The sequence below is a fragment of the Panthera uncia genome, assembly GCF_023721935.1.
Source record: "Panthera uncia isolate 11264 chromosome D3 unlocalized genomic scaffold, Puncia_PCG_1.0 HiC_scaffold_8, whole genome shotgun sequence".
Classification (NCBI taxonomy): domain Eukaryota; kingdom Metazoa; phylum Chordata; class Mammalia; order Carnivora; family Felidae; genus Panthera; species Panthera uncia.
This window is the reverse complement of record NW_026057586.1, coordinates 77,014,921-77,041,883: the sequence shown is the minus strand read 5'-3', so window position 1 is coordinate 77,041,883 and position 26,963 is coordinate 77,014,921. Positions and strand designations below refer to the sequence as shown.

The 26,963-nt window shown below is 47.3% G+C and overlaps 1 protein-coding gene across 1 annotated transcript in view; it reads right to left on the bottom strand.

The window, feature by feature from the left end:
• Positions 1–2,191: 2,191 nt before the first annotated feature.
• Positions 2,192–26,963, bottom strand: part of VSIG10 (V-set and immunoglobulin domain containing 10) — a 35,860-nt gene continuing 11,088 nt past the window's right edge. Inside the window, exons 3-9 of the mRNA XM_049619879.1 lie at positions 20,815–21,117; positions 18,899–19,159; positions 11,110–11,403; positions 8,602–8,712; positions 7,754–7,769; positions 6,111–6,328; positions 2,192–4,912 (exon numbers count right to left, since the gene is read on the bottom strand). Of these exons, the coding sequence (XP_049475836.1) occupies positions 4,860–4,912; positions 6,111–6,328; positions 7,754–7,769; positions 8,602–8,712; positions 11,110–11,403; positions 18,899–19,159; positions 20,815–21,117 (1,256 nt within the window). The 3' untranslated portion in view covers positions 2,192–4,859. The remainder of the gene's footprint in view (positions 4,913–6,110; positions 6,329–7,753; positions 7,770–8,601; positions 8,713–11,109; positions 11,404–18,898; positions 19,160–20,814; positions 21,118–26,963) is intronic.

The following is a 26,963-nucleotide window of genomic DNA, read 5'->3' as shown; positions in this document are numbered from 1 at the left end:
GCCGCGCCCGCCGCCGCCGCCGCCGCCGCCGCCCGGAGAGGCCATCAGCTGCTTCCCGTCACATGGCGGCGGCCGCGGGCGGGGACGCGCGGGGGGCGGGGCGACGGGAGGCGGGGCCTGGGGAAAAACTGTGGAGTGGGGGCAAGATAAAACCGAAGGGGGACCTAAAGGAAACCGGGGTGCAAGATAAAACAGAGGGGAGGGTTACGCGGCTGAGAGGAAAGCGGGGTGGGGCGCAGACAGGACAAAACGGGGGGGGCGGGGCCTGAGGGAAAGCGGGGAGGGGGGGACCGGGCAGGTGAACGCTGACCGGATACAAACCGGGGGGCGGGGGTGAGGGAAAGCGGGGGGGGGGGGGCAGGTGAGCGGAGCAGGCTAAAACCGGGGGGCAGCGGGGATGAAGAGAAGAGAGGGAGGGGTAGGAACGGAGTGGGAAGGAATGGGGCGGAAGGGAAACCGGGAGCGGAAGGAATGCGGCTGGTGACAATGGGGGGGGAGGGCGGGGGGATAGTGAAGGGGTTACAGGAGGTGTGGGTAGAAAAGGGGGTGCGGCAAGGAGATGGGGCGGGAAGAAAACCGGAGGGGGTGGGAACCAGGTGAAGAGGAAGGGGGAGCGAATGGACAGGAGACTGTCGCGTGAAAACGAGGACCTGAAGACACCGGGGATCAGGGATACTGGGGGGAAGGGAGACAAAAAGCGAAGACCTAGGACAGAATTGGGGGAGGGGGTCCGGGAACTCCCGGGCGGTTAAGAAGGTGGCAGGGAAGGAACGAGCCTGGCGAATAAAGTGGGGGCGCTGAGGCCCGGAGCTCAAAGCTTAAATGGGAGCCCAGGTAGAGGAGCTGAGCCTAGGGGGCGGGAGGAAAGCCGAGGGCCAGAGGAAGGCGTAAGCCGCAGGTTTTTAAAAATGGGAATCAAAGACAAGCCCAGTGGACAGTTGGGGCGGGGTGTGTGTGTGTGTGTGTGTGTGTGTGTGTGTGTGTGTGTGTGAAAACGACCAGGTCAAGATTAAAATGGGCGGTGAGAAAGGGGCAGCAGGCCAGAAAAAAAGGGGGGATCCAAGAAGAGTGGGGGTCCAAAAATGGACAAGCTGGGTAAAAATGGCTGTGACCTAGGAGGACTGAAGGTCATGAAAGGGGGTGCTCAGGAACAGCAGGAGAGAAGTGAAACAGCCAGAAGTCCAAGTGGGGGCTCAGAAATCAGCTCTGATTAAACCCATACACATTAAAATGGAGTGGCTGGGGATGCCTGGGTGGCTCAGTCCATTAGTGAAGCATGCGACTTTGGCTCAGGTCATGATGTAAGTTGGTGAGATGGAGCCCCGAGCCCCACATTGGGCTGTGCTGACAGCTCAGAGCCTGGGACCTGTTTCAGATTCTGTCTCCCGGAGCTCTCTCTGCCCCTCTGCTTGTGTTCTCTCTCTCTCTCTCAAAAACAAGTAAACGTTAAAAAAAAAAAAAGAGGGGGGAGGGGCTGGGTTGGAAGGAACATGGGGATACTGGGGTTAAGGTAGGAAGCATGGGTTTGGTTAGCAAGGAAGGAAGTTAAGGTGGGACAGCTGTGATAAAGAGCTGGGCGATGGGGAGGGAGCCTGGGGGGCAGTGAAGAAAGGGAGTGTGAGGGGTTGGAGGAGGGATGACCTAAGAAGGAGACTGACCTGAAGCTTCCTCTAAGAACTGGGGGGGAGGGGGGGGGAGTAGTCTGGGCCTAGAATAGGAAAGGGGTATGAGTGGTTCCACCTCAAGTGTGAGGTGAAGTGAGACACTATGGGGGCTCCAGTTAGCTGAGCCCGGTGAAGAAATCCAAGACCAGCCACAACTACAGGGACAGCTGATACAAGTCATCTTTTCAGACAGTCCAGCAGATCTGTGGTCTCCACGATGATTGCTCCTCTCATGTTAGGGTGCGTGCAATCTGACCAAAACAGAGGTGTATACAGGGAGAAAAAAAAAATAATGGAAGAACAAGTTTCTCAGGGAGGGTGGGAAAGGTGATGGTGTCTCAGTAAGCGTAAGAGAGTACCTATAAGGAAAGGAATAAAATGGCAAAGAGACTGCTATTGTTACCAATATGGGGAAAGCTAGTAAAAAAATAAATAAATAAAACAAAAAAACTGGGGGAGGTAAACCCATTTCTCCAAATCCCTCAGTTTTATTAGTCAGGTCTAAATCAAGACCATTAAAATATTTATTTAAAATAACTTTATTCCATAATCTTTTTTAAAAAATCCACATTATAACCTTAGAATAAATTTCTCTTACCCATTCCCCCCCCCACACACACACACCAAATATTAAAATGTAAATAACGCAGAGGGATCTGCTAATTTTTCTTTGCAGCAGTTCCTGGTCAGTCCCATGGCGGGAACTACCAGTTGGCACTTACTGCATCATGATAGACTTTACCCGGCAGGAATGATTTTCCAGGTGTTGGTGCATGGGTTCTGGAGTTTTCCATCACGGGCTTTCTGCAGTAATAGGGCCTGCGTGTACTTGTGAGAATTAGGACTAATATCAAAGCCACAGGATTGCCAGAGCCCTTCCCCAGTGTCCCCTGCTGAAACGTCAGTTGTGATAGCCCTTCAGTATTTATCTTCCTGCTTCTGATAAGGAGATCTTGGAGTTCACAATACATTCAGTTAAGATTGTGTAACAGCGCAATGTAACAACTTGGACTTTGCCACACAGATTTTGTAACCCACTGTTAACATGCTTGTAACTTTGGGGGTGGGGGTCAACTTAAAATAAAAGCAAGCCCTAATTCTGTAAAAATCCTTAAAGCTTGAAGAACCCCAGTACCTGCGCTCTTAATTGACCCAGCTATATTAATGTGCACATAGGGCTCAGATATAAGTGACAGAAGTCATGGGTCAGCTAATCTAGGCTTTATAGTGTTTGAAGCCCCCTATTGATAGTGGAACAACCCCTCCCCGAAGATTTTCGATCATCAAGTGCGTGTGCAAGAGAAGAGGGAAGTTCTGGAAAGCATCTCAGTGATCTTACAAACCATTCTCTGTGTTCCTACCTAAGGATTTTTTTTTTCCTGTTTCTTTTCTTATTCTCTTTTTAAACATGGTTGCCTCTGCAGAGTGGGCTCCTCAGGAATTTTAATTATGGAAGATTCTAAAGGGAGACAAGCTCAGTGTTCAGTGACGTTAGCGGCAACTCAACTCAAGTCTCCTGTTCTGAAACAATGCTAACTCAGGCTGGCCAGAGTGGTTAAGTACTGAAATAGAATGCAGCAAAAGACCCAGCACACAAGGACTGTTAGCAGGTCACAGCTATTCCTGAGGGGTAGAAATTGCAGCCAGCTCCTGTGATTGCCAGGGTTCTGAGCTGGGAACAGGGCTCACTTCTAGTGATTTTGCTCAGTTCAGTCCTTTCATCCAAGAAAGTAGACCTGTCCCAACCACACCTCCAGGGTAATCCTGCAGATAACCAGCTTCTCGTCTCACAGGAGTCCCAGTCCCTATTGCTGGAGAAAGGAAGTTCTCCATTAAGCCCCACGTCTTGCCCATTAGGCAGGATATGAACAGTAAAGAGTGCAAACTCAAGTCATCAGATTTTCAGGTTTAGCACACATCTTTTGCACCCTTAGTAGGTCCCTGACGTTTAAGAGATTTGGATGAAATCAGAGAAACAAAAATCTCTGAACTGTCCAGGGATCTGGAAACAGCAGCTTAAACTCATCATATGTTATTTTCAGTCCAAACTTCGCATTATTGATCAACGTAGCCTCGTAATCTACTTCTTTAGGAAGTGGGAAGGAAACAAGTTTTCTCATTCCCATTTCCAAGATCTAGAAACTGAGGCCGGATGAACTTGTGTGCCCAAGGAGTACTTCTCACCAGATACTCCCCTGCAAAACATTTCTCCCGCCTTCTTTCAAAGCCACAGGAGAAAGGAAGAATGGGAAATTCTGAAAACCAATAGGGTGTCACCTAAGAGGCTTTTGTATAAATATGAAGCTCTGCAAAATGAGAGGTTCTAGTGAAAGGCACTTCCTCTTATGGGCCCCTACCTCTTTTGAAAAGAACTATACCTCCGGGGAAGCAAATACCATCAGGAGAGCTCTCATCTGAAACCATTCAACAAAGAACGGGAGGCCAAGGTGGCAGCTTGTAATTTACAGTTGACCTTGTTTCTTCCACCAGGGAGGGCAAAAGAGAAGATAACCAACATTTACTGAACACCTCCTGGGCACTTTCACACCCACAAGTACCTCATTTAGGACCCACCGTACCCTGTACGGCCGGTATGATTCCACCTATTTTGTAGATGAGGAAAACTGAGGTCCCGGGGAGAGGTAAAGCAACGTGCCCGAACCCATGAAACAAGAAACAGGGCCCAGATTCAAGCCTCCAAAACCTGAGCCAAACTGCCTCCCTCTGACTAGCATCGGCAACTGACCTCTCCTCACTTTTTCCAGGGAGGTGACGTCCACCTGGATCTCCAGCTTACCTGGGCCATGACCCCACATTATTCCCTTGTGTGTTGGGGCAAGCTGATCACTGACCTTTCATGGTGCACTGAGAGCCCTGAGCACAGAGCTCAAGTGCCTCCCCCCAGATCAGCATCAGTCAAGCTGGATAAAGCCAGAAGTCACAGTGAAAAGGGGCACCTCAGATGCCGAACGCACCTTTCCCCCCCATACTGCCCGTTCCTGATACTTTTTAACGTCAATGAGAAAACTTACAGCAAGTCAACCGATTTAGGGAAAAAAAGGGAGGGGGGCAGGAAATATACGTGTGTGTGTTTTTCTTTTTTGCTGAGAGTCCCAAACCATTTTAAGTCCTCAGGCAGGGGTGCGAGTCAAGTCAAAGCTTTCAAGACAGGATAACGAAGGACAGTTCTCTTCTTCAAACTGGCCTATCTTCTTGAACGATGTCACTCTGCTCCTCGCTGCTGTCATCTGTACAGGAGGGAAAAGCCAATCTGAGTCTGAGTGAGGTCGACAAGAGGGGACTCCATTTCCACCGTCAGGTTTCAGTCATTGCAATTTCTAGTCCTTTACTGGAGAGCCTCAGAACTGGATTTCATGGGGGAGCAGGTGGGGCAGGGTATGTGTTCCCCTTTTTCTCCTGTTCTTTTCTTTTTTTAAATGCTTTTATTTATGTATTTAGAGAAGAGAGGAGGGGCAGAGAGAGAGGAGAGAAAGAATCCTGAGGAGGGGCAGAGAGAGGAGAGAGAGAATCTCTCTTGATGTGGGGCTTGATCTCACGAACCGTGAGATCATGACCTGAGTCAACATCAAGAGTCAGACGCTCAACCAACTGAGCCACCCAGGCGCCCTCTCCCATTCTTTTCACTGTCTACCCTGCATAAACTTGGGTATGCTGTCTAACCTGCATAAACTTGTTCTCTTCACCCGGAATACTCTCTCCTTTCTGCTTATTCAAACACTGCCCTGAAAGACGTGCCTCATATCCTACTTGTGCCATTAAGCTCTTCCTAACTAATGTGCCCCTCAAGGCACTCGACTCTCTCTGAGGTCCTGTTATTTTTAAACCCATCATCCATCTGGCAAAATTAACCCAATTCCTCCTCTGCTACTCTCTCAAAATGATGGTTAAATCTTGCTTCCATTTTGGGGTGCCTGGGGTGGCTCAGTCAGTTAAGCAACTGACTCTCGATTGGGGCTCAGGTCATGATCTCACAGTTCGTAAGATCGAGCCCTGCGTCGGACTCTGTGCTGACAGCTCAGAGCCTGCTTGGGATTCTCTCTCCCTCTCTCTCTGCCTTTCCCCCAATTGTGCTTGCTCTCTTTCTCTCTCTCAGAATAAATCAATGTTAAAAAAAAAAAAAATCTTGCTTCCATTTTAAATCTTCCCCAGCTTTCACTCTGTGCACCCTAACTGGTCTTGCAAAGCTCCCAGCTTACAGTTATCATCGGTCCTTTGTATTCCTCTAAACAGGGCCGATATCGCACCTTCCCCAGAGTAGGTCTTTGATAAATGTTTGGCAGTTTAATTGTGGTGTCAGGAGTTGATAGCAGATGCTAGATTAAACTTTAACTGTCTTCCCCACCCTTGGAAAAACCCACACTCAAAGATTCTTACTGGGAATCTCACTGCAACCTAGCAGGGTGGTTTTAAGGAAAAAGAGCTTACCTTGCAGAGCCTGGAGTCCATTCCCCATCCAGTCTACGTTCCCATTCACCAGTGCGGTCACTCTATGGATGTGGCCATGCTTATGTATTTCTTTTGGCGACTCCTCCCTCTCATCTGCTTCCTCCTCCTCTTCTTCCTCCTCTTCGGCCACATCTTCCTCCTCTACTTCCTCTTCTTCTGAATCCACCAAAACCATGACATCACCCATGTCTTGCCCCCTAATTTCCAAAGGGGGAGAAATAATCAAGAAGATACCTTTTTCCAATATCAGCCCTTACCAAATACAAAACACTAGATTTATCGCAACCTCTTTTGTAATGTGGAAAAATCTTTGTGCGGTCCACACACGAATCTCTCAAAGCGATGCTGCCATAGATTCCTACAGACAATCACGTGTTCCTGGGTGGGTTTTATTATCTCCCCCTGCTCCTTGGGTAGGTGACTCTTTGTCCCAGGAACTTACCATCCGAGTACCTGTCACAGCACATACACGATGCTACTACGTTCCTTTCCTGAAGTGCCCTTTATTTCTGCTCTACTTCCTGAACTTTCTCCTCCTACTCGTTATTCAAGGCCCAGGTAAAGTCCTCTTCCTCCCTGAAAGCCCTGAACCACGACTGCACTTGGGAATGCCCAGCGGTTTGGCATTTAATTGTTGTCTGATTCATTACTGGCTCTGCCTACCCGGCTGGAGTATACGTTTCTCATTCGTGCCATGGGCCAGTCACAGTGCTGGGAGCATTACATTGTCATCTGATCTTTTCAGTCTCCCTCTGGGAAACAGATGAGGAGACAGAGGCTCAGAGAGGGTCAAGGATTTTCCACGAGCACAGGGCTTGAGAACGGCAGAGTTGCAATTTGAACCCAGGCCCACTAATTCCAAAGCGTTTTGCTGCTATGCCTTGCTGTCTCCTCCTATGAGAAAATAAGCCCAGGGAATCAAAGTGAGTCTTTCACAGCCCTCAAATATAGGGCAGTAAAGGTGACGTTTCCCCAGGAAAGATCACCCCAGAACAGTAATACCACCGGTTGAGAGGAACAAAGAGAAGAGTTCTTTGCTCCCACCCAGACTCTCCTTAGGAAATGAAATATCCAAGTTCCATTTAGTTGCTTTGTCCCGAATGAGGTTTCCTTTTGGGAGGGGCTTCTGGGCAAGCTCAGACCAGTCTCCCAAAACATGCTGTAAGACCAGGACTTAGGCTTCCTTTTAGCTCTTTTTAGAAAATGACATGAAATAAATGCACAAACGGCCGGGCTTCATGCATACACACACCGCCTTTACGCTTCAGTAACAGCCCAGCAATGTGCCCCACCCTGAGACCGGGCCTTGTAAAACGAGCATAGACTTTGGAATCAGTCAGACCGGGATCTGAATGCAGGCGCAGCCCTCCGTTTCCTGGACGAGCTTGCAGACATTACTTCACCGAGGGTCCATCTCCTTATCTGGACAATGGAGATGCCACCACCATCCAGAAGAGTTTACGACAGAGTTTATAATCACGCCTAATGAAGCCCCTCACCCAGTGTCCGGCACATGGCGGGTCCTCAACCGTGGCTGCTATTATTGCTCTTACGAGAGAAAAAAACTGCAGTGAAGACAGATCACAGAAATGGCTTTTTGACTCAATGCTAGGAACACTCACCTGAAAGTGTTTCCTACTGAAGGGAGAAAGGAAAAAAATTAATATCCAATAACATCTACTTCGGCCTCAAAAACATTTTTTTTAATATTTGTATAATCTTTTTTTTAATATGAAATTTATTGTCAAATTGGTTTCCATACAACACCCAGTGCTCATCCCAACAGGTGTCCTTCTCAATACCCATCACCCACCCTCCCCTCCCTCCCACCCCCATCAACCCTCAGTTTGTTCTCAGTTTTTAAGAGTCTCTTATGCTTTGGCTCTCTCCCTCTCTAACTTTTTTTTCCTTCCCCTCCCCCATGGTCTTCTGTTAAGTTTCTCAGGATCCGCATAAGATTGAAAACATATGGTATCTGTCTTTCAAAAAATGTTTTTAATCTAACATTTACAAAAGGACAGAGAAATGAGAAGACTGACCCAACATGAGAGGTGACGGGGTATTCAGGAATGGTACTTAGGATATTCATTATTGCACATCATCTGGACCCAAGGAAGAAGCCTATAGAACGGGACCTCAGGTGGCAGCACAGTTAGGGCCTCCTTCCCCCACCCACACCCTTTTTTTTTTTTTAAGTTTCTTTATTTTGAGAGAAAGAGAGAGAGAGAGAGAGAGAGAGAGAGAGGATGCATGCATGTAAGCAGGAGAGTGGGAAGAGAAGGAGGGAGAGAGAGAATCCCAGGTAGGCTTCACGCTGTCAGGGCAGAGCTGTTCCTGGCAAGCCATGAGATCGTGACCTGAGCAGATGCCAAGAGTCAGATGTTTAACCAACTGAGCCACCCAGGTGACCCCCACCCACACCCTTTCGAGAAGCCTAAAAGGTAAGCAAAAGGACCCAAGAAATCCTTACCTTTCCAGCAGAACACAGGGCTGTAATACAACATAAGCCCTGAGATAATGGCCAGTCCCAGCAGAAGGAGGCTCACGATGGTGCCCACAATCCCACCAATATTCCAAGGTTCTACAAAGACAAATCACACTGTTGAGTCTTCCACTGGATACACCTGTAGGTAGTGCTCGCTTGGGCAGCATGTATTAAAATTGATACACAGGCAGGTGAAAGAGCGACATCTCCCTTCCTCTGCCTGGGTCCTAGTCTTCCTTTGGTTCCATAAGCTTGGGCAAAGCATGTGACCTCTCCATAAGGCAAGATAAATATCTCATTTCCTCAATTTGTGGGAATCAAATGAAGCACGTGATACAAAAGAACACTGGAAAGTTGGGGCGCCTGGGTGGCTCAGTCAGTTAGGCGTCCAACTTCAACTCAGGTCATGATCTTGAGTTTCATGAGTTTGAGCCCTGTGTCGGGCTCCATGCTGACAGCTCAGAGCCTGGAGCCTGCTTTGGATTCTGTGTCTCCCTGTCTGTCTGACCCTTACCCACTCGCACTCTTTCTCCCTCAAAAATAAATAAACATTAAAAAAAAAAAAAAAAAAAAACACTGGAAAGTTAACATCTCCATCTACCAGACATCAAGACTGTTTACAACGTCACAGAAATTAAGAGTACGAGTTATTAGTGCTGTCATAAACAGTGATGAATGGAACAGAATCAAGAATCTAAGAACAGACCTACACATAAAAGAAAATTTGATTTATGACAGATTAGTGGGTAAAAGAGGAATTATTCAAGAATGGTGCTGGGATAAATGGCTATCCAAATTTGGGTGGTGTTGGGTGGGGGAGAATCTGGACCCTTACCTCACACCATTCACAAAAATCAATTCTAGATGGATTAAAGATTTAACTGTGAAAGGCAAAACATTAAAACTTTTTAGAAGAAAATATAGGATAGCACTTTTCCAGCCATGGGGGAGACAGGATATCTTAAGACATAAAAATTGCTAATGATATAAGACTCATAAAATTAACTACTAAAAGAACGCTCATGAAAGGATAGCATTAAAGAAAGAAAAAAAAAGACAAACTAAAAGTAGATATTTGTAACATGTAAAACTAATAAGGATTAGTAAGCAGAATTTCTAAAGAACTTGTACGTATCTATAAGAAAGGAGGAAATGTCAAAAGACACACGTGTATTTCGCAGAAGAAACACAAATAGCAAATACACATATGAAATAATGCTCAATCTTCTTAGAAACCAGAGAAAGGCAAATTAGAATAACAGTGAGATTCCACCCCCACACATACTTGATGGGCAAAAATCACAAAGCCTGATAGCGAAAATGTAGAACAACTCAATACTCCTACATACTGCTGTTGTGAATGGAAATCAGTACGACCACTTTGGACAATAATTTGGTATTATCCAATAAAGATACAAATGCACATGCCCTATAACCCTTCATTTGTACTCCTTCTACATATATTCCAGAGAAGTATTTGCCTGGGGACCTGCTGTAAAAGTACAGGAGAAACTGGCTAAAAGATTGTCATAGTAACACTTCTGTTCATCACAACAACAAAAAATCAGAAACAATGCAAATGTCCATCGCAGGAAAATTAGTGACTTAGTTGTGTAATCGTGACACAACGGAAAATCCTACAGCAGTGAGGAGGTATGAAGTATAATTACACATAATTGGCATGAATAAATCCCAGGAACAAAAACGTGGAGTGAAAAAAGCAGGTGTTTCACTTATGTAGTAAAATTTTTCTTGAATAGTGACTACATTTTTCAGGAGGCCCAGGATGAGACTGGAAAGGAGTCTACAGGTAGTCGCCTGATAAAATACAGCATGCCCACTTAAATTTGGGTTTCAGGTAAAAAACGAATCATGTTTTAGAATAGGCATCTCCCATGCAAAATGTGGGGCACGCTTACGCTAAAAAAATTCTTTGTTTTTCTGACATGCAAATTTAAGAGGGCATCCTAGGTTTTTTAGCTTTGTTCTAATTTCCTAAATCTAGCCACACTACCTACAAGTAATTTCGGCATTGTTGGCGCTGCTCTGTATCTGAAGCAGGCTGGTAGTTTCTTGGGCGTTCATTTTGCTCTTAGGCGTCACAACTTACACTTTTTATATTTTTAAAATATATTTTATGATATATATTCTTAGGGATGTAACAGATTACTTTGTTAAGCTTTATTTTATATTTTCTTTACTAATCTCTATGCCAACGTGGGGCTTGAACTCACAACCCCGAGATCAAGAGTCACGTGCTCTTCCAACTGAGCCTGCCACGTGCCTCAACATAAATTACTTTTTTCTCCCCATGCAATGTTGGAAATGTAGGACTGGATAATAATTTTTCCACCTTGTCAAGTCGTAGTCAAGCAGATAGGCCTTCTCCCAGATGGCAGTGACCACCTGGTCATATATGGAAGCACCGAACCGTCCTCGAGCTAGTGGAAGGTCCTCTGAAGCGCTCAACCGTCCTCCTTTGGGGCCACTCACCTTTCACACTCAGCCAGATGTCCACCTCCCGCACCCCCACGGGGTTCTTGGCCTGACAGACGTAGTAGCCCTCATCCAGGACCTGGGAGCAGTTGCGGATGGTGAGTGTGGAGCTCTGGCCATTCTGGGTGATGAGATAGTGGCCGTTGGGCTGGATGACCACCTCGGGCTGGGTGAGGTTCCTCAGCCACAGGATCTTGGCAGGGGGGTAGGCTCCAGACACTTGGCAGGTGAGCGTCACATTGCCCCCCACGAAGCAAGTCTTCATGGGCTCAGAGACAAGGGAGGCACTCCCTGGCGAGCAGAAGGTAAAGAAAGAAGACAAATGTTCAAGGAGACTCAAGCAGTGGCCTGAGATTTTCAAGAATATTATTACCTTCCTAATGAAACACCTACAGGAAGTTCTGTACCACACTTGGTCTCATGTGATAATAAAAGCTAACATTTATTTAGCATCTACTATGGGATAGGCACAGTTACGCTTATTAACCCAATTAGTTCTCACGAAAACCCTGTCCTTTTCCCCTTTTTGCAGATGAGGAAATGGAGGCCCAGAGAAGGTTAAGTAACTTGCTCAAAGTCACACAATGAGTTAAGTGGTACAGCTAGGATTAGGATGAACAAGAGTCCTGGTTTGCTCGACTGAGGGGGTTCCTAGGACACGGGGCTTTCAGGGAGAAAAAGGGGAAAGTCTCGGGCAAACCAGGATGAGTTGGGCAAACCAGCCAAGTTGCCAGGCTTTTGTAGCCCATGCTCCTTATGTCTATGCTATAGGCTTCTATGCGTAATAACCAGATTGCTCATATGAAAAATGGGCACGCAGCCTGCCAAGAGTGTTTGAGGGGACAGTAAAGCAGCTGTCATTTCCTATCGCCGCGGTTAACAAATTGCTACAAACTGCGTGGTTTAAAACACCACAAATTGATTCTTTTATAGTTCTGGAGGCCAGAAGTTGTAAATGATCTTATGGGGTTCAAATCAAGCCGTTGGCTGAGCGCATTCCTTCTGGAGGCTCTGGGGGCCAAATCCACGTCCTTTTCAGCTTTTTGAAGCCATCTGCATTCCGTGGCTCGTGGCCCCTCCTTGACCCGCTCTTACACCTGTCGTCACATCTCCTGCTGCTGACTCTGACCCTCCTGTCTCCTTTTCAGAAGGTCCGTGTCATCACAACGGCCCCACCCCGATAATCCAGGATGATCTCCCCATCCCAAGATCTTAAATCACAGCTTCAAAGTCTCTCTTGCCACGTAAGGTAACAGTCACAGGGATGAGGACACGGACATCTTGGGGGGAGCATCAGTCTATCACAGGTGTGTCGTAGACAACTCAGAATGCAGCGTCCCTGTGGCCTCAGGGTCTGACTTCAGTGGGCCATGGGGAACTCTAAGGTGCACCCTAGCAATCCGTTTCTTTCCTTTTGTAAAATTTTTTTGAGACAGAGAGACAGTGTGAGCAGGGGAGGGGCAGAGAGAGAAGGAGACACAGAATCCGAAGCGGGCTCTAGGCTCTGAGCCGTCAGCACGGAGCCCAACGCGGGGCTCAAACCCACGAATCGCGAGATCATGACCTGAGCCGAAGTCTTAACTGGTTGAGCCACCCAGGTGCCCCCGATCCATTTATTTTCTTTGCAGCAGAAAGCCTTTCCCAAAATGCACACTATCCTGGAAAGGGTGGCAAGTTCATCTTGGGTGATATATTAAGCCCTTATTTTCAGCAGCTGAAGGGCACAGACTGGCACACTGGGTTCCTGCCTGGGAGAGTGAAACCACACGCTTCCCACAGGCGGTTGTCCCAAGAGAGAATCTAGGGTTTCAGTGCTGGCGCCCTGGGGAGACGGAAGGGGCAACGTACACGGGGGACAGGGTGGGGGTATAGAGCAGCCCAAAGGCTCTCCCTCTAAATTAGGTCAGCAAAAGAGACCCAAACGTAGGTTTCCTCAGGAAACTCAGGTGCTCGACCCCCTTTTGGATCAATTGTCAGGTTCCTGCCATGTTGCCAAATTGTGCCTTCCCCTTCTCTGTGGTTAACTCCTGTGTCCTTTGGGGTCACAAAGCCAGCAGCAGTGACATGCCTCATCTGTATGTTGCAATTCAGGGGTCCCCAAACCTAAGTTTGAGACACAGCCTCCTCATCCTGCATAAAAAGCAAAGCAAACAGTCCCCCTAGTGCCCCCTTCCCCAGCAAACAGAGGTCATGTACGTAAATCCGCTTCTGCCAAACAGCATTTGCCCCTCAAAAAGCTGAGTCACCCAAACAGTGAGTGTGGCACCTATAAAGTCAGAGTTTCTTTCACCTAAGAGGATGCTGTGTGCAGGGGTGGGGTCGGGGTGGGGGTGAGGGGATGCAGGGCCCTCAGAGATCTGCGAGAGATGGAATAGACACCAGGGCCTTCACATAATGGGCTGGTTAGTGCTTCAGCTTATCACGATTTGAGTGGATTTCTTCCGTGTAGGGGCCTACAAGCAATTTAAAGAGATGTGGGCAGCAGGAATCCCCAAAAGTATCACTTTTCATCATTTGGGGAGCTATGCTGTTCTGTACCCAAAAGGTGAGGATTAACATTACTTTTCAATGACTTACTAGTCCTCCCGAGGGCAATGATCCAGAGACTTCTCCCCCAAGGGCATTGCTATTCAAAATATGTTCTCAGGACCAGCAGCAACAGCACTTTCTAGGATCTGGTTAGAAATGCAGAGTCTTGGGCCCACCCCAAGCCCAGAGAGACAGAATTTGCCTTTTAACCAGACCCGCAGGTGACCTGTATGGACATCAAGGCTGAGAAGCTCTGGGCTCAAATGACCAAGAGGAAAGAGGGGAGAATTGGACAACGTCAGAGTCAGTCAGGAAGGTTCTAGGCCCTTGTGCCTGCTTCCCTATGCTCCTGGAATTGGGAAAACGTCCACCCAGTTCTCTTCTCCAGACACATTTCTTAATCCTGAGCACATATTTAGACTCAAATTACTGGCCAGGACTCAGGGGCCACAAGAATGATGAGTCAGACAAGATCTGCAGGAAAAATACGAAGGGGTGGGGGAAAAACAACACCAAACCTGTCAGCCGCCTCTGCCATTTTCACCCTGTCTCAGGGTCAGTCCATAATTTAGCCACTTCCTGGGAGTTGCCATCCACGGCACACTTTGGGCGTCTTCATTACCCGCCACTCGGAACGCGTGCCCTCCTTCCGGCTGCAGGAATCGGGTCAAGCCCATTGCTTCTGCTTCATCATCCATAACAGGGAGTGCAGTGGATTGAATAGCGTCCGCCCAAAATTCACGTGGGACCCCAGAACGTGACCTTATTTGGAAACAGGATCTTTGCAGATGTAACTAGTTCAGGATCTCAAGATGTAATCATCCTGGATTCAGGGTGGGCCCTAAGCCCACCAGCAGGTGTCTTACAAGAGGAGTGGACCCAGAGAGACACGGACACAGAGAAGACATGAAGACAGAGGCAGAGACTGGAGGAACGTAGCCACAAGCCAAGGAATGCCTGGCAGCACTAGAAGCCGGGAGAGGCAGGGAAGGACTCTCCCCTGGAGCCTTCGACGGGAACACCACACACCAACACCCCAATTTCAAACTTCCAGCCTCCAGAGCTAGGAGAGAATACATTTCTGTTTTATTTATTTATTTTTCGTTTTTCTTAACGTTTATTTATTTTTGAGACAGAAAGAGACAGAGCGCAAAAAGGTGAGGGGCAGAGAGAGAGGGGGACACAGAATCGGAAGCAGGCTCCAGGCTCTGAGCTGTCAGCACAGAGCCCGACGCGGGGCTCGAACTCACAAACTGCGAGATCAGGACCTGAGGCGAAGTCGGACGCTCAACCGACTGAACCACCCAGGCGCCCCAATATCTGTTGCTTTAAAACACCAAGTTTGTGGGGCACCTGGGTGGCTCAGTCGGTTAGGCGTCCGACTTCAGCTTAAGTCACGATCTTGTGGTCCGTGAGTTCGAGTCCCGCGTCGGGCTCTGGGCTGATGGCTCCGAGCCTGGAGCCTGCTTCCGATTCTGTGTCTCCCTCTCTCTCTGCCCCTCCCCCGTTCATGCTCTGTCTCTCCCTGTCTCAAAAATAAATAAACGTTAAAAAAAAATTAAAAAAAAAAAAAAAAACACCAAGTTTGAGGTGCTTTGTTATGGCAGCCCCAGGAAATGAATGTATGAGGATAACATGAACACCTAGCTCCCAGGGTGATCCTGAGCACTAAGCAAGGTACTGTGTGGAAAACACCCAGCACAGCACCTTGTACACGGTTTGCGCTCAACAAATATCGAGGTCACTACTGCGATATTGCCAGTTCCCTACTTCACGTTTCTATGACTTATCTTTCCGAGGAAATTTTAAGTCCTTTGAAGGTTAAGGACTCGGTACTCCTACAGTACCTGACACCATACTGAGTATGTAACTCTTCCCCGAAAGGACTTGCTGGGTTAAGTGAGGAAGGGGTTCCTGAGGGAGGCAAGGGTTCTGGAGTCAGATCAGCCTGGGCCAGGTGCCAGCTCAGTCACTTACGAGCTGGGTGATCGTGGGTAAGTTAGTTCACACGATGTCCCCTCTGCAACTTACAAACTGTCGTGTCTAATCTGCGGGCTACTGTGAGGGTTCAAACGTCGTGTCAGCAATTTGGAAACAGGAAAAGAACTTCTGAGCCCAGAAACCTAAAAGTACAGGACTGACACGGGTAGGTGACCCCTTCACAATCAGAAACTGCTGATAACTAGCAGAAATGAAGCACAAATGCAGTTTAGGAGCCAAGTAGGACAGAAAAATATCCATGGCATGCAATGACAGTTCTCTGAAATTAACTGACTAGGTGAATATAAACTACTCTTAGGGAATAATAAGAAAAGATGAACCCAGTAGAAAAATGGGCAAGACAGTGGGTGTCGTATGGAAACAAATTTGACAATGTATTTCATATTAAAAAAAAAAAAAAAGAAAGACAAATGGACAAGATATGAACAGACAATTCGCAAAAAATATATAGGAACCAATTAGTACATAGTATTATGTACCAATTAGTATACAAAAATTGTCAACTCCCCTAGGATCAAAGAAACCCAAATTAAAAATTATGCCATATCTTAAAAAACAAATAGGAAAAGTCTAAAAAATTAAAGATAACACTCAATGTCAGTGGAAATCCCGGCCCAGTCTTCCTAGAGGGGACTTGCCAGTGGGTACAGGGATTCTTTGTGGAATGATGGAAATGTTCTGGAAGTAGACAGTGGTGATGATAGTACAACATTGTGAATATACTAAAAACCACCATTATACGCTTTAAAATAATGAAGTTTATGCTGTGTGAATTATATCTCATTAAAAATAAAATTGCGAGGCGCCTGGGTGGCTTAGTCAGTTGAGTGTCCGACTTCGGCTCAGGTCATGATCTCACGGTCTGTGGGTTCAAGCCAGGCGACAGGCTCTGTGCTGACAGCTCAGAGCCTGGAGCCTGCTTCTGATTCTGTGTCTCCCTCACTCTCTGCCCCTCCCCTGCTCATGCTCTGTCTGTCTGTTTCTCTCAAAAATAAATAAACACTAAAAAAAAATTTTTTTTAATAAAATTGCAAAAAACCAGTGGGGCCGGGTGTAGCCCACGGGCCATCGTTTGCCAACCCCTGTTCTAATGTAGAAAGTGAGTCTTGGTCCCTTCTGTTGCCCGGGGCCAGCCAGGTACCGGACACAGATGAGCCACTCGGGGCATGTTTGCTGAATGAGTCACTGGGGAAGGGTCAACCATGGGAATGCCACTTGCCTGGGAAAACACGCATCTCCTGGCATAACAGCGCTCACTTCTCAGCAGGTCAGCCCTCCGTGGCCGCACCTCTGAGGATCGTCCTGACACACTAGGAGGAAAATCCTCACCATGGCCAGCAAAGCCCAACACCCTCAGGTCCTTGCTTCCAGTGGTATTCGTTTCCTGGGGCTGCTCTCACAAAGTACCACAAAGTGGGTAGCCTAGAACAACAGAGATCTTTTCTCTCACAGTGCAGAAACTCAGAGGTCTGAAATTAAGGTGTCAGCAGGCTTGATGCCTCTGGAGGATCCCCAGGGAGAAACCATCCCGTGCCTCTCTCTTAGCTTCTGGTGGTCACCGGCAACCATGGACATTCTCGGCTTGTAGATGGACTACAAGTCCCACTACAGTCCCTGCCTCCATTATCACGTGACATTCTCGCGTGTCTGTGTCCAGATGTCCCTCTTCTTGTAAGGATGTCGGTCACTGGAACACAGCCCGCCCCACTCCTGCATGGCCTTATCTTAACTTAATCACACCCACAAAGGCTCTTATCCCAAATATGGTCACATCCACTGGGACCCAGGATTAGGACTTGAACATATCTTTTTTGGGAGACACAATTCAACCCACAATAGCCATCTAGCCTAGTCAAGGCCTCATGCACAGTGGTCTACTCTCAGTTCCTCAAGTGCCAGATAAGTTTCCACCTCAGGGCCTTAGCATCTGCTATTCCCTCTGCCAGGAATACTCAGCCCACCTAGCTAGCTCCTTCTCATCCTACAGGTCTCTGCTCAAAATACTACTACCACAGGAGACCTCCCTACCCTCTAGGAAGAGTAGCCCTCTTCCTATGATAGACTCTTTAATAAAAACACCCCATTTTATTCTCTTCATAGCTATTATCACTGGGGTGCTTGGGTGGCTCAGTTGATTAAGCATCCGACTTCAACTCAGGTCATGATCTCGCAGTGTGTGGGTTCGAGCCCCGCGTCAGGCTCGTACTGACAGCTCAGAGCCTGGTGCCGCTTCAGATTCTGTGCTTCCCTCTCTCTCTGCCCCTCCCCTGCTCATGAGCGCATGCGTACTCTCTCTCAAAATTAAAATACAAACATTAAAAAAATAATTATTATTATCCCTATCTGAACCTATCTTACTTGTTTTTGGATTTTCTATCTTCCTCTGACCCCCACCCCCACACAGAAAAATTTAAGCCCTAGGAAAGAGGAATGGTTGTGATTTCAAAAACATTACCAGAAATCATTTGACACTCTTCCCTTCAAAAAGTGGAACCTAATTCCACCCACTCCCCCGTGAAAGTGGAGCCAGACTGAGTGACTCCCTTCTAATGAACAGAATATGGCAGAAGGGATGCCGTGCGACTTGTGAGGCTAGGTAGGTCAGAGGAAGGATTGCAATTGTCTGGCTTGCTCCCTCTTGCATCACTTGCTCTGGGGAAAGCCAGTGCCATGTTGCAAAGACAGTCAAGGGGCTCTGTAGAGAGGCCCCCATGGAGAGGAGGCAAAGCTGCCAAGCATATGGGTGAGCACCTTGGAAGCAGATCCTTCAGACAATTCAGCCCTCCCAACGAAGTCTTGCAGCTGAGACCCAGGTATCACGGAGCCAAGACAGACCATCCCCACTGTGCCCTGTCCGAATTCCTGGCCCACAGAAATCATAAGATAAATAAATGATTTGTTGTTTTAAGCCACTAAGTCTGGGGGTGTTTGTTACATAACAGGAGATAGCTAATAAATGAACCACGTACTTCTTGTTCACTGTTCCACCTCCAGTACCTAGAAACTGTGCCTGGCACACAACACGTGCTTAGTTAGGATGCATCAGGTAGAAAACGGCTTGGATGAGAACCAAGAAGGTTGGTGAAGCATCTTTAAAGTTTGAAAGGAAGGAGATACAAAGCAAAAGAAAGGAAGAAACAGAACCCCGTTCACTAGACATCTTGGGACTTCTTTCCCAGACCTTCTTGCAGAAGGTTCTCTTGGAATAAAGGAAGATGGGTGGACCCCAACCCGGGACAAGGCAGGCCAGACTCACTGATCTGTACCACACAGCTGGCTCCCAACTCCGGACCCACTATGTGGCTCCCGACACACTTGAACTTCTTGCCATCTGACAGCTGGGACTGGTTCAGCATCTCCACCCCCAGCTTGGACGTCCCCACGGCCACACCTCCTGGCTCTTCTGTCCATAGGAAGTCCGGGTCTGGGTATCCCCCGTCCCAGCGACAGGTGAGCTGCAGCGTGAGCTGTCCTTGTGACATCTCTGCCCGGCACTGAGGGGCTGACGGAGGGGGTGCTGCAAAACAGCAGAGGATGTGGGCTTAATCAGAGACTCCAAAATCAGCCACTGAGCTGGCCCTAAGGATTACAGAACCAGTGTATCAGAGAAACAGTCATGCTCAGCTAGTGTGCCCTGAAATAGCTCCTTAGCACAAATTAGTGCATGACAGTAGTCTGGGTTTCCTCTGCGGAGTGCCCAGTCTCCAAGGGCGTGGGCCTCATTCGTCTTTGCAATTCTCCCTAGCCACGATGACCTTTACATGTGGCTATTTAAATTTAAGGGCTCAGTAACTATATGCGGTGGGTGGCTACTGTATTGGACCACAAAGAATAGAACATTTCGATCATCATTAAAAGCTCTACTGGACAGTGCTGGTCCCCAGGGGGGGTGACAGGTGGGATTCGCCCCCACCCTTAACATATACTTCCTTTTTACTCTGTGCAGGCATTACTAAGAACACACAGACATTTAGCAAGTTACAAACCTGTAAATCCTATGTAACCCTTGTGTTAACAGCTATATGTGAAAATTCACATATATATGTATATTGTGCATATATTCTATATGTATATTATGTATGTATTAAACATATTGTACGTGCTTTATAGATTTTATATAATACACACAAATAGAATTTGGATCTTACATGGATGGGTAGGTACATGTCATCTACAAGAAAAATTATCAATAATATGCCAAAATGACGGTGAGAATATTCTTTTCTTTCCACTCATGTTTCCTCTAATAAGCACATATGACTTCGTCTACAATAAATGCCATTTTATGAGAGAACACAGAGACGTATAAAGGCTCTGAATAACGTATGAATTAAGTTAGGTGTTATTATCCTGTTCACTAATTTGCTGTTCTGATGCTTCCTGTCGTTAGCATGGGTTATGAGCACACTCTATGTGTCTACAGTGGTTTTCACCCAAGGAATTTGTTTTCTCACTCCCGCAAGAAAGGTTCACAAACTGCTGGTTCCTAACGGTGCTAAAGGGCCCAAGTTCATGCATAGAATGAGGATGGTCAAATGCATACACAAATTTTGGTCTTTCCATGCAGTGGGATATTAACTCCATCACAAAACGGAGGAACCTTGAATACGTAATGCCAAGCAGAAGAAGCTGGTCATGAAAGGCCACATTGGTAGGAGTCCATTGATAGGACACATCCAGAATAAGCAAGCGCATAGAGATAGAACACAGATCGGTGGTTGCCAGGGGGTGGAGAAGACAGGAGGTAGTGACTGCTCGATGGGGATGGGATTTCCATTTGGGGTGATGAAAATGTTTGAAACTACACAGAGGTGATGATCGCACAACGCTGTGAATGTATCAAATGCCACAGAGTTGTACATCTTTAAACGGCTGTTCTGTACTTTCACCTCAATTTAAAAAAAAGAAAGGCAAGCATTAGGCTTGGCATTAATTTCCTTCTGTGGCTCACAGGGACTCTCCTGTGTCCCCCACTTAGCAGCAAGCTTCTAGAAGTGACTCCTCTCTGACACGGAGCCCTGGGTGTGTACGTGTGTGTTTTGAGGGAACCGCAGAAGCACGTTCGGGCCCGCGCAGCAGGCATGCCTTTGTAGACAGGAGGAAGAGGCACAAACATGCAGCTCACGAAGGGTCGAGGTGAGGACATGGGGGAGGGGAGCGCCTCTTACGCACAGTAGACCAGGAGCTCGGTGGTCACCTTCCGCTGTCTCCCACTGAGCGTGTTCGTGGCCAAACACGTGTAGTTCCCTTGGAGGTTTTGCGACATGAGCAGCAGAATGAAGCTGCTGACCGTCAGGTTGTTTCCGAAGGGCTCAGTGCTGGAATCGGGGGCCCGGAACTGCCACTCAACCACTGGCGGAGGCCAAGAGCGACTGCTGCAGCTGAAGTCCACCTGGGAGCCTTTGGCTGCATAGAGGGTGCCATTGGGGAGCGTGCCGGTGCTGGAGATGTTGACCTCAACCTCATAGGGACCGCCTGAGAATGACGGGGGGAATGGGGAAAGTATTCATTACTTAAGAGTTAACTTGAGCTCCTTACCAGATCTGACAGACGCAGAAATGATCAGGAAGCAACAATGAGGATGTCAGTATCTATCGAATACTTACTATGTGACAAATGCTATGCTTAAATGCCCTTATGCGTTCTAATCCTGAGATAAACGTCGATTTATTGGGGGAGGGGTTCAATCCTTATAGGAAAGGGGAAACTGCAAACCGCTCCTTTTCAGAAACACTGGTGAGGGGATAGGCTACCTGTGCATTAGAGCTAACACGGCAGGCCCAAGTGCTTTCCTTAAAAAGACCTGTGCTTGTAAGGTTGGCCTTGGCTGGCGACTGGAACTTGGATTTCAGGAGGGTTTCGCCATTTCTAGACCTGACAAGAGGGAGGCTCATGGGCCTGAACCATTTGCACAAACAGCGTGGTTTACGCTGCACAGCTGCTCCCCTGAGAGTCTGGAATTTGGGTACGTGCTAGGCGAGGGTGCCCACGTGATTAGCCCCCAGTAAAAATCCAGGGTGCTGGGTGTCTCGTGGGCTTCCTAACACATTTCACCCATGTTGCCACAACTCGTTCCTGGAGGAATTAAGCGTGTTCCATGGGACTCCCCTGGAAAAGGAGTCTTGCTCCTGGTTTTCCTCAGACTTAACCCCATGTGCCTTTTGCCCTTTGCTGATTTTGCTTTGTATCCTTTCGCTGTAATAAATCAAATTACAAATGCTGAGTCCTGTGAGTTCTCCCAGAGAAATCACTGAGCCTGGGGGTGGGCTGGGGGACTCCTAGCACAACTTCACACTGAAACACAAGAAACATTGGTTCCAGGCCCAACTATGGCCTCTATTCACTAGCTGTGTGACCTTGGGAAAATTACTTAACCTCTCTTAGCCTCCACTTCCACATCTGTAAAATGGGGGCAAAGCTAGAACCCATTGCAAGGAGCTATGGTGATACTCAAGTAGTACAGCAGAACAGTGCTGGTCAGGTTGGAAGCATGGTAAGTGCTGGGTCTTCTCCGGATCCCCCTTACGTTTCTGAACTTCTTTCTTATCCCCAGAAATGCCATCCCATGGCTGGTGGCCAGTGCATCCAAGCGGAGGCATCTCTTTTGATGAAAAGAATATATTTAACACCTATTTATCCCAAAGTCATTTAGTGTGTTACCTCTCCCCTTTCAGAAAGAAGAATCCGGGAAGGGCAACCCTTAGCCAAAGGAATAAATCTGTGACTGTAGAATTTGAACAGAAATAGGCCAGTGGGAAAAATTATTCTGGGGAGGAAAAGGCTTTCCCAGAGCCCCTCAAAGTACAGCATCTATTTCACCTATGTCTGAGGCTATTTGTAGGACTCTAGAAATTGTCATTTCCGGGGCACCTGGGTGGCTCGCTCTTTTGGGTGTCCGACTTCGGCTCAGGTCATGATCTCGCAGATCGCAGGTTTGAGCCCCGTGTTGGACTCTGTGCTGACAGCTCAGAGCCTGGAGCCTGCTTCAGATTCTGTGTCTCACTCTCTCTCTCTCTCTCTCTCTCTCTCTCTCTCTGTCCCTCCCCCACTCACGCTCTATCTCTCTCAAAAATAAATAAACATTTTAAAAAAGAAAGAAAAAAAAAAAGAAATTGTGCATTTCCCACGTCAGAATTCTTGACATATCCTTCTCAGGTTGGGGCTGGTTCCCAACAGTTGCATTGATCTGCTGGAACCATGTCACCTGCCATAGAGGGTCTGTTTTTAAAATGATGCCATTAGTATGGGAGGTACCACTTACTGTTGCTGGCTAGCTGGTTAGGTATGCAGACCAACAGGTAATAGGGCGTGCCCACAGTTGGCGGGCATCCAATTAAACAGAGGGTACCTCTGCAGCACTGATAGCCAAAGCCCAGGCCAGCAAAGAGGTAGTGTGTTAGATTGGCCAGCCTGAGTCTTCCGACTTGTGGTCTGGAGGGCCATTAGTGGCCTAAAATGGATACTGTGGACCCCCAGAAACTGGGTGGGAGGGGCTTCTGACCAGTACAATTCTCCTCAAGAAACAGGGTTGGATACAGGGAATGGATGAGAAGGAACAGGTGGAAGGATTAGAAAAAGAAATCAAATGAAAGAACCTGAGAGGCCTCCTGAATGAAGTGTTCAGAGGTTACATCTCATCTATAAAGCCCTTGGGTGAGTCTGCTTTCTTTTTTTTTTTTTAATTTTTTAATGTTTATTTATTTTTGAAGGAGAGAGAGAGAGAGAGACAAAGCGTGAGCAGGGGAGGGGCAGAGAGAGAGGGAGACACAGAATCCGAAGCAGGCTCCAGGCTCCGAGCTGTCAGCACAGAGCCCAACACGGGGCTCAAACCCACAAACCATGAGATCATGACCTGAGCCAAAGTTGGACAGCTAACCGACTGAGCCACCCAGGTGCCCCGAGTCTGCTTTCTTAATTAAAGCTGACGCCATCTTGAGTCCCTGGGGTTCTTCCCTTGCTCTGACTTTACTACACAGGAGAAGGTGCCCACTTCCTTCCCTTCCACTGCTCTCTCCACCCGCTTGATAATTTATTCCCAAACAGAAACTACCAGCCCTTTTTGCCTGCAGGGTGATGGTGACAATCACTCAAAGAGAAAGAGAGATGGGGAACAAAAATAAAACAGCCAATAAATAAAAATATAAAGTGGTTACAAAGGCTCGGCATCTTACTGAGGCCTTGGTCATTGGAGTTTGAGTTCTCAGCTCTATCTTGGATGGGTGCCTTTGCCTGGGGGCCATGAGCTTGTCCTCTGAATTCAGAGACCTGGGTGTAAATCCTACTGCCACTTAACAGATAGACAACCTTGGGTAAGTGCCCATCCTTCTCATTCTCTCCTGCCTTTCCTATGAAACGAAAAGAAGAGTAAAAACATCTATCACCAGGTTACTGAAGGACCCAATAAGAAAATACAAGGAGCACACTTAGCCTGGTGTTTGACCTTGGTCAATGTTCTATAAATGTTACCTGACATTATTATCGGTAGTATCCTTGTTGATTGATTCAATAGGCATCAGCAAACCGTGGCCTACTATCTGTTTTTGTACAGCTCACAGGCTAAAAATGGTTTTCACAGATGAATATTTGCAATCGATCTGATGAGAGAGAACGCTAACTTTGAATCACAATTAAGTGAAATGTTATCCCCCCAAAAAAGGAATTCTATTTTTCTCATTACACTATACTCTAAAAAAAGTATTCATTTATTATTATACTTTGAATTTTGTCAATTAAAAAAACGTGGTAATGCGTTTACACTCTTGTTTTGGACGTTTTTAACCTTATCAGTTGGGCCAGAACATCTGAAATATTTATCATCTGGCCCTCTACAGAAAAAGTTCGATTCCTGTTCTAGAACAACGTACCAGCGCCACTGCCTTCCTCTTCTCTGCTAACACCCATTCTTTTTTAATGTTTATTTTTGAGAGAGAGAGAGCGAAAGAGTGTGAGTGGGGGAGGGTCAGAGAAAAGGGGACAGAGGATCTGCCGTGGGCTCTGCACTGATAGCAGTGAGCCCAACGTGGGGCTCAAACTCACGAACCGTGAGATCATGACCCGAGCCGAAGTCGGATGCTCAACTAACTGAGCCACCCAGATGCCCCTCTGCCAACATTCTTGATGTTGGAACTCACTTCTTTCCTTCCCCACCCCCCGACCCCTATAACCATAGTCTGGCCAGTCAAGGGTCTCGAAGAGTTGACTTACGACTCAGGGACCCACAAAATGGGAGATTTCCACCTCAGTATCTTGGGTTCCCTGACAATTAGAAGAGTTATCTTCAGGCATTTCTCTTTATACCAGCATTTTGATTTAAAAATGACCTAAGAATAGGGGCGCCTGGGTGACTCAGTTGGCTAAGCAACTGACTCCAGCTCAGGTCATGATCTCACAGTTCGTGGGTTCGAGCCCTGCATCGGGCTCAGTACTGACAGCTCAGAGCCTGGAGCCTACTTCGGATTCTGTGTCTCCCTGTCTCTGCCCCTCCCCTGCTCACTCTCGGTCTCTCTCTCTCTCTCTCTCTCAAAAATAATAAAAACCATTAAAAAAAATGACCTAAGAATGTATCAGGTAGTCTCTGCTAATCAGTGGGCATACCTATGATTCTAGAGTAAGATAAGATCCTTGGGAAAATTCACAGAGACTGTTCTGATACCACTTTTAGAGACTGAATATAGAGACATATGTGACAACCTCACTGCCTCCCGATTTCCCTAGTGATTGCCAATCCCCTCCACAAAGCCGGAACCCAGAGATCTTCAGCTTCTTATAGGGACGCATCTCTGCTTCAGATGAGTTTGGTGAGACTCAAATTAATCGCACTCCGGGCAAGGATCCTCCATTTTCTGAAAGGGGCCAACAATGCTTCTTCAACTTGCCCAACACACTCTTTCCCTAGGACCTTATGTTATCATGAGGCAGAGTGTCACCGCCAGCATCATAGAATGAGTGCAAATAGATTAGCTCAATTAGCCAGGGAACATGGGACTTTCCTGACGCCCCTTTCCTGGAAGTCTGGAATGGTGGCCACATCACTTGCTAGACAAAAGTGCTCCCCATCTCCCAAACCCCAGCTGATTCCAAAGACAGTCTTGGAGGTTGATACAAACCAGCTTCCTCACTGTCCGTGTGCCATCCGGCTCAAATGTTCCCTCAACACTTGCTTGGCCTGAGAAAAACAGACACAGGGAGAGTTTGGCACCATGTGCCATGAGATCTGACTGTGGCTTTCATGGGCTTATCTGATTGCTCAGCTCCCCCGTGCGTGAGAGATGATATCTTTAAAGAAGAACAAAGTCTAGTGGAATGTGTTAAGGTCTCTGCTACCTTGCCCATCCCTCCAGCAGGGAACACACAGGAGTTCTACCCTCATACCCACCCCAATTTGGAGGCAGAAGAGGATGGGTAAGTCAATGAAATAAACAGCCTTGGCAGCCCTGAACTGCTCCGGACTAAGGGATTTCTGTATTTTCGGGAGCACCGGTCCCAATCTGGAGGGCAAGGCTTTTCAACTGCACCATTAAATTAACAAGTAATAGTACAGTTTTCATTCTGAGACAAACGACAAAATCACATTGCAATCCCCATTCCTGGCACATTAAATCACTCCAGGCTTGTAAAAAACCTGACTCCCTGGAAGGCAGAGGTACAAAACGCCCCCTGATCAATAGGCAGACGTCCAAACAGTAAGGAGGGAGAGGCTACTGGCTTCATAGCTTGTGTCTCTACAGCATCTCTGTCCGTTCACGCACTCAAACTCACAGATAACAACTTGTCACATCTCAGAATTTGTTTTCCTAGCTTCCAAGGCCATGTTGAAATGTTTCCAAACTTTTCTCTTAAGAGACTAAGTTATCAACCATGTCAGTGAAAAGACGGGAAAAGCAAGATCTGGACACACGGAGTCCCTGACCCACAGAAGGTCCTGTTCAAAAGGCTTCGATATGCACGGATTACAGGGAACCTGAGATGCAGTTTTCCCACAGGAATCCCATCACCTGCTTGACCAGTTGGTCAAGATAACATAGACCAAGTGCGTATAGCGTGCCCAGTTCTGTGCTGAGGGCTGTGCATGTTAATGTCACGAATGTGCGCAGTGAATCTGTGCCTCGGTTCCACCGTTCTCCCTGATTCACACGTGACAAAACTGAAGTGAGAGATGTTCAAGTGATTTCCCCAAGGTCACAAGGACAATAGCCAGCAGCACCTGGATTTGAACTTAGGCAGCTGGACCTCAGTGTATGCTCGTAGCCACTCAGCAATACCATGGCCCTCCCAGAAATAGTGATTGGATCAGACCTAATCCGTATTCCAAAATCCTCCAT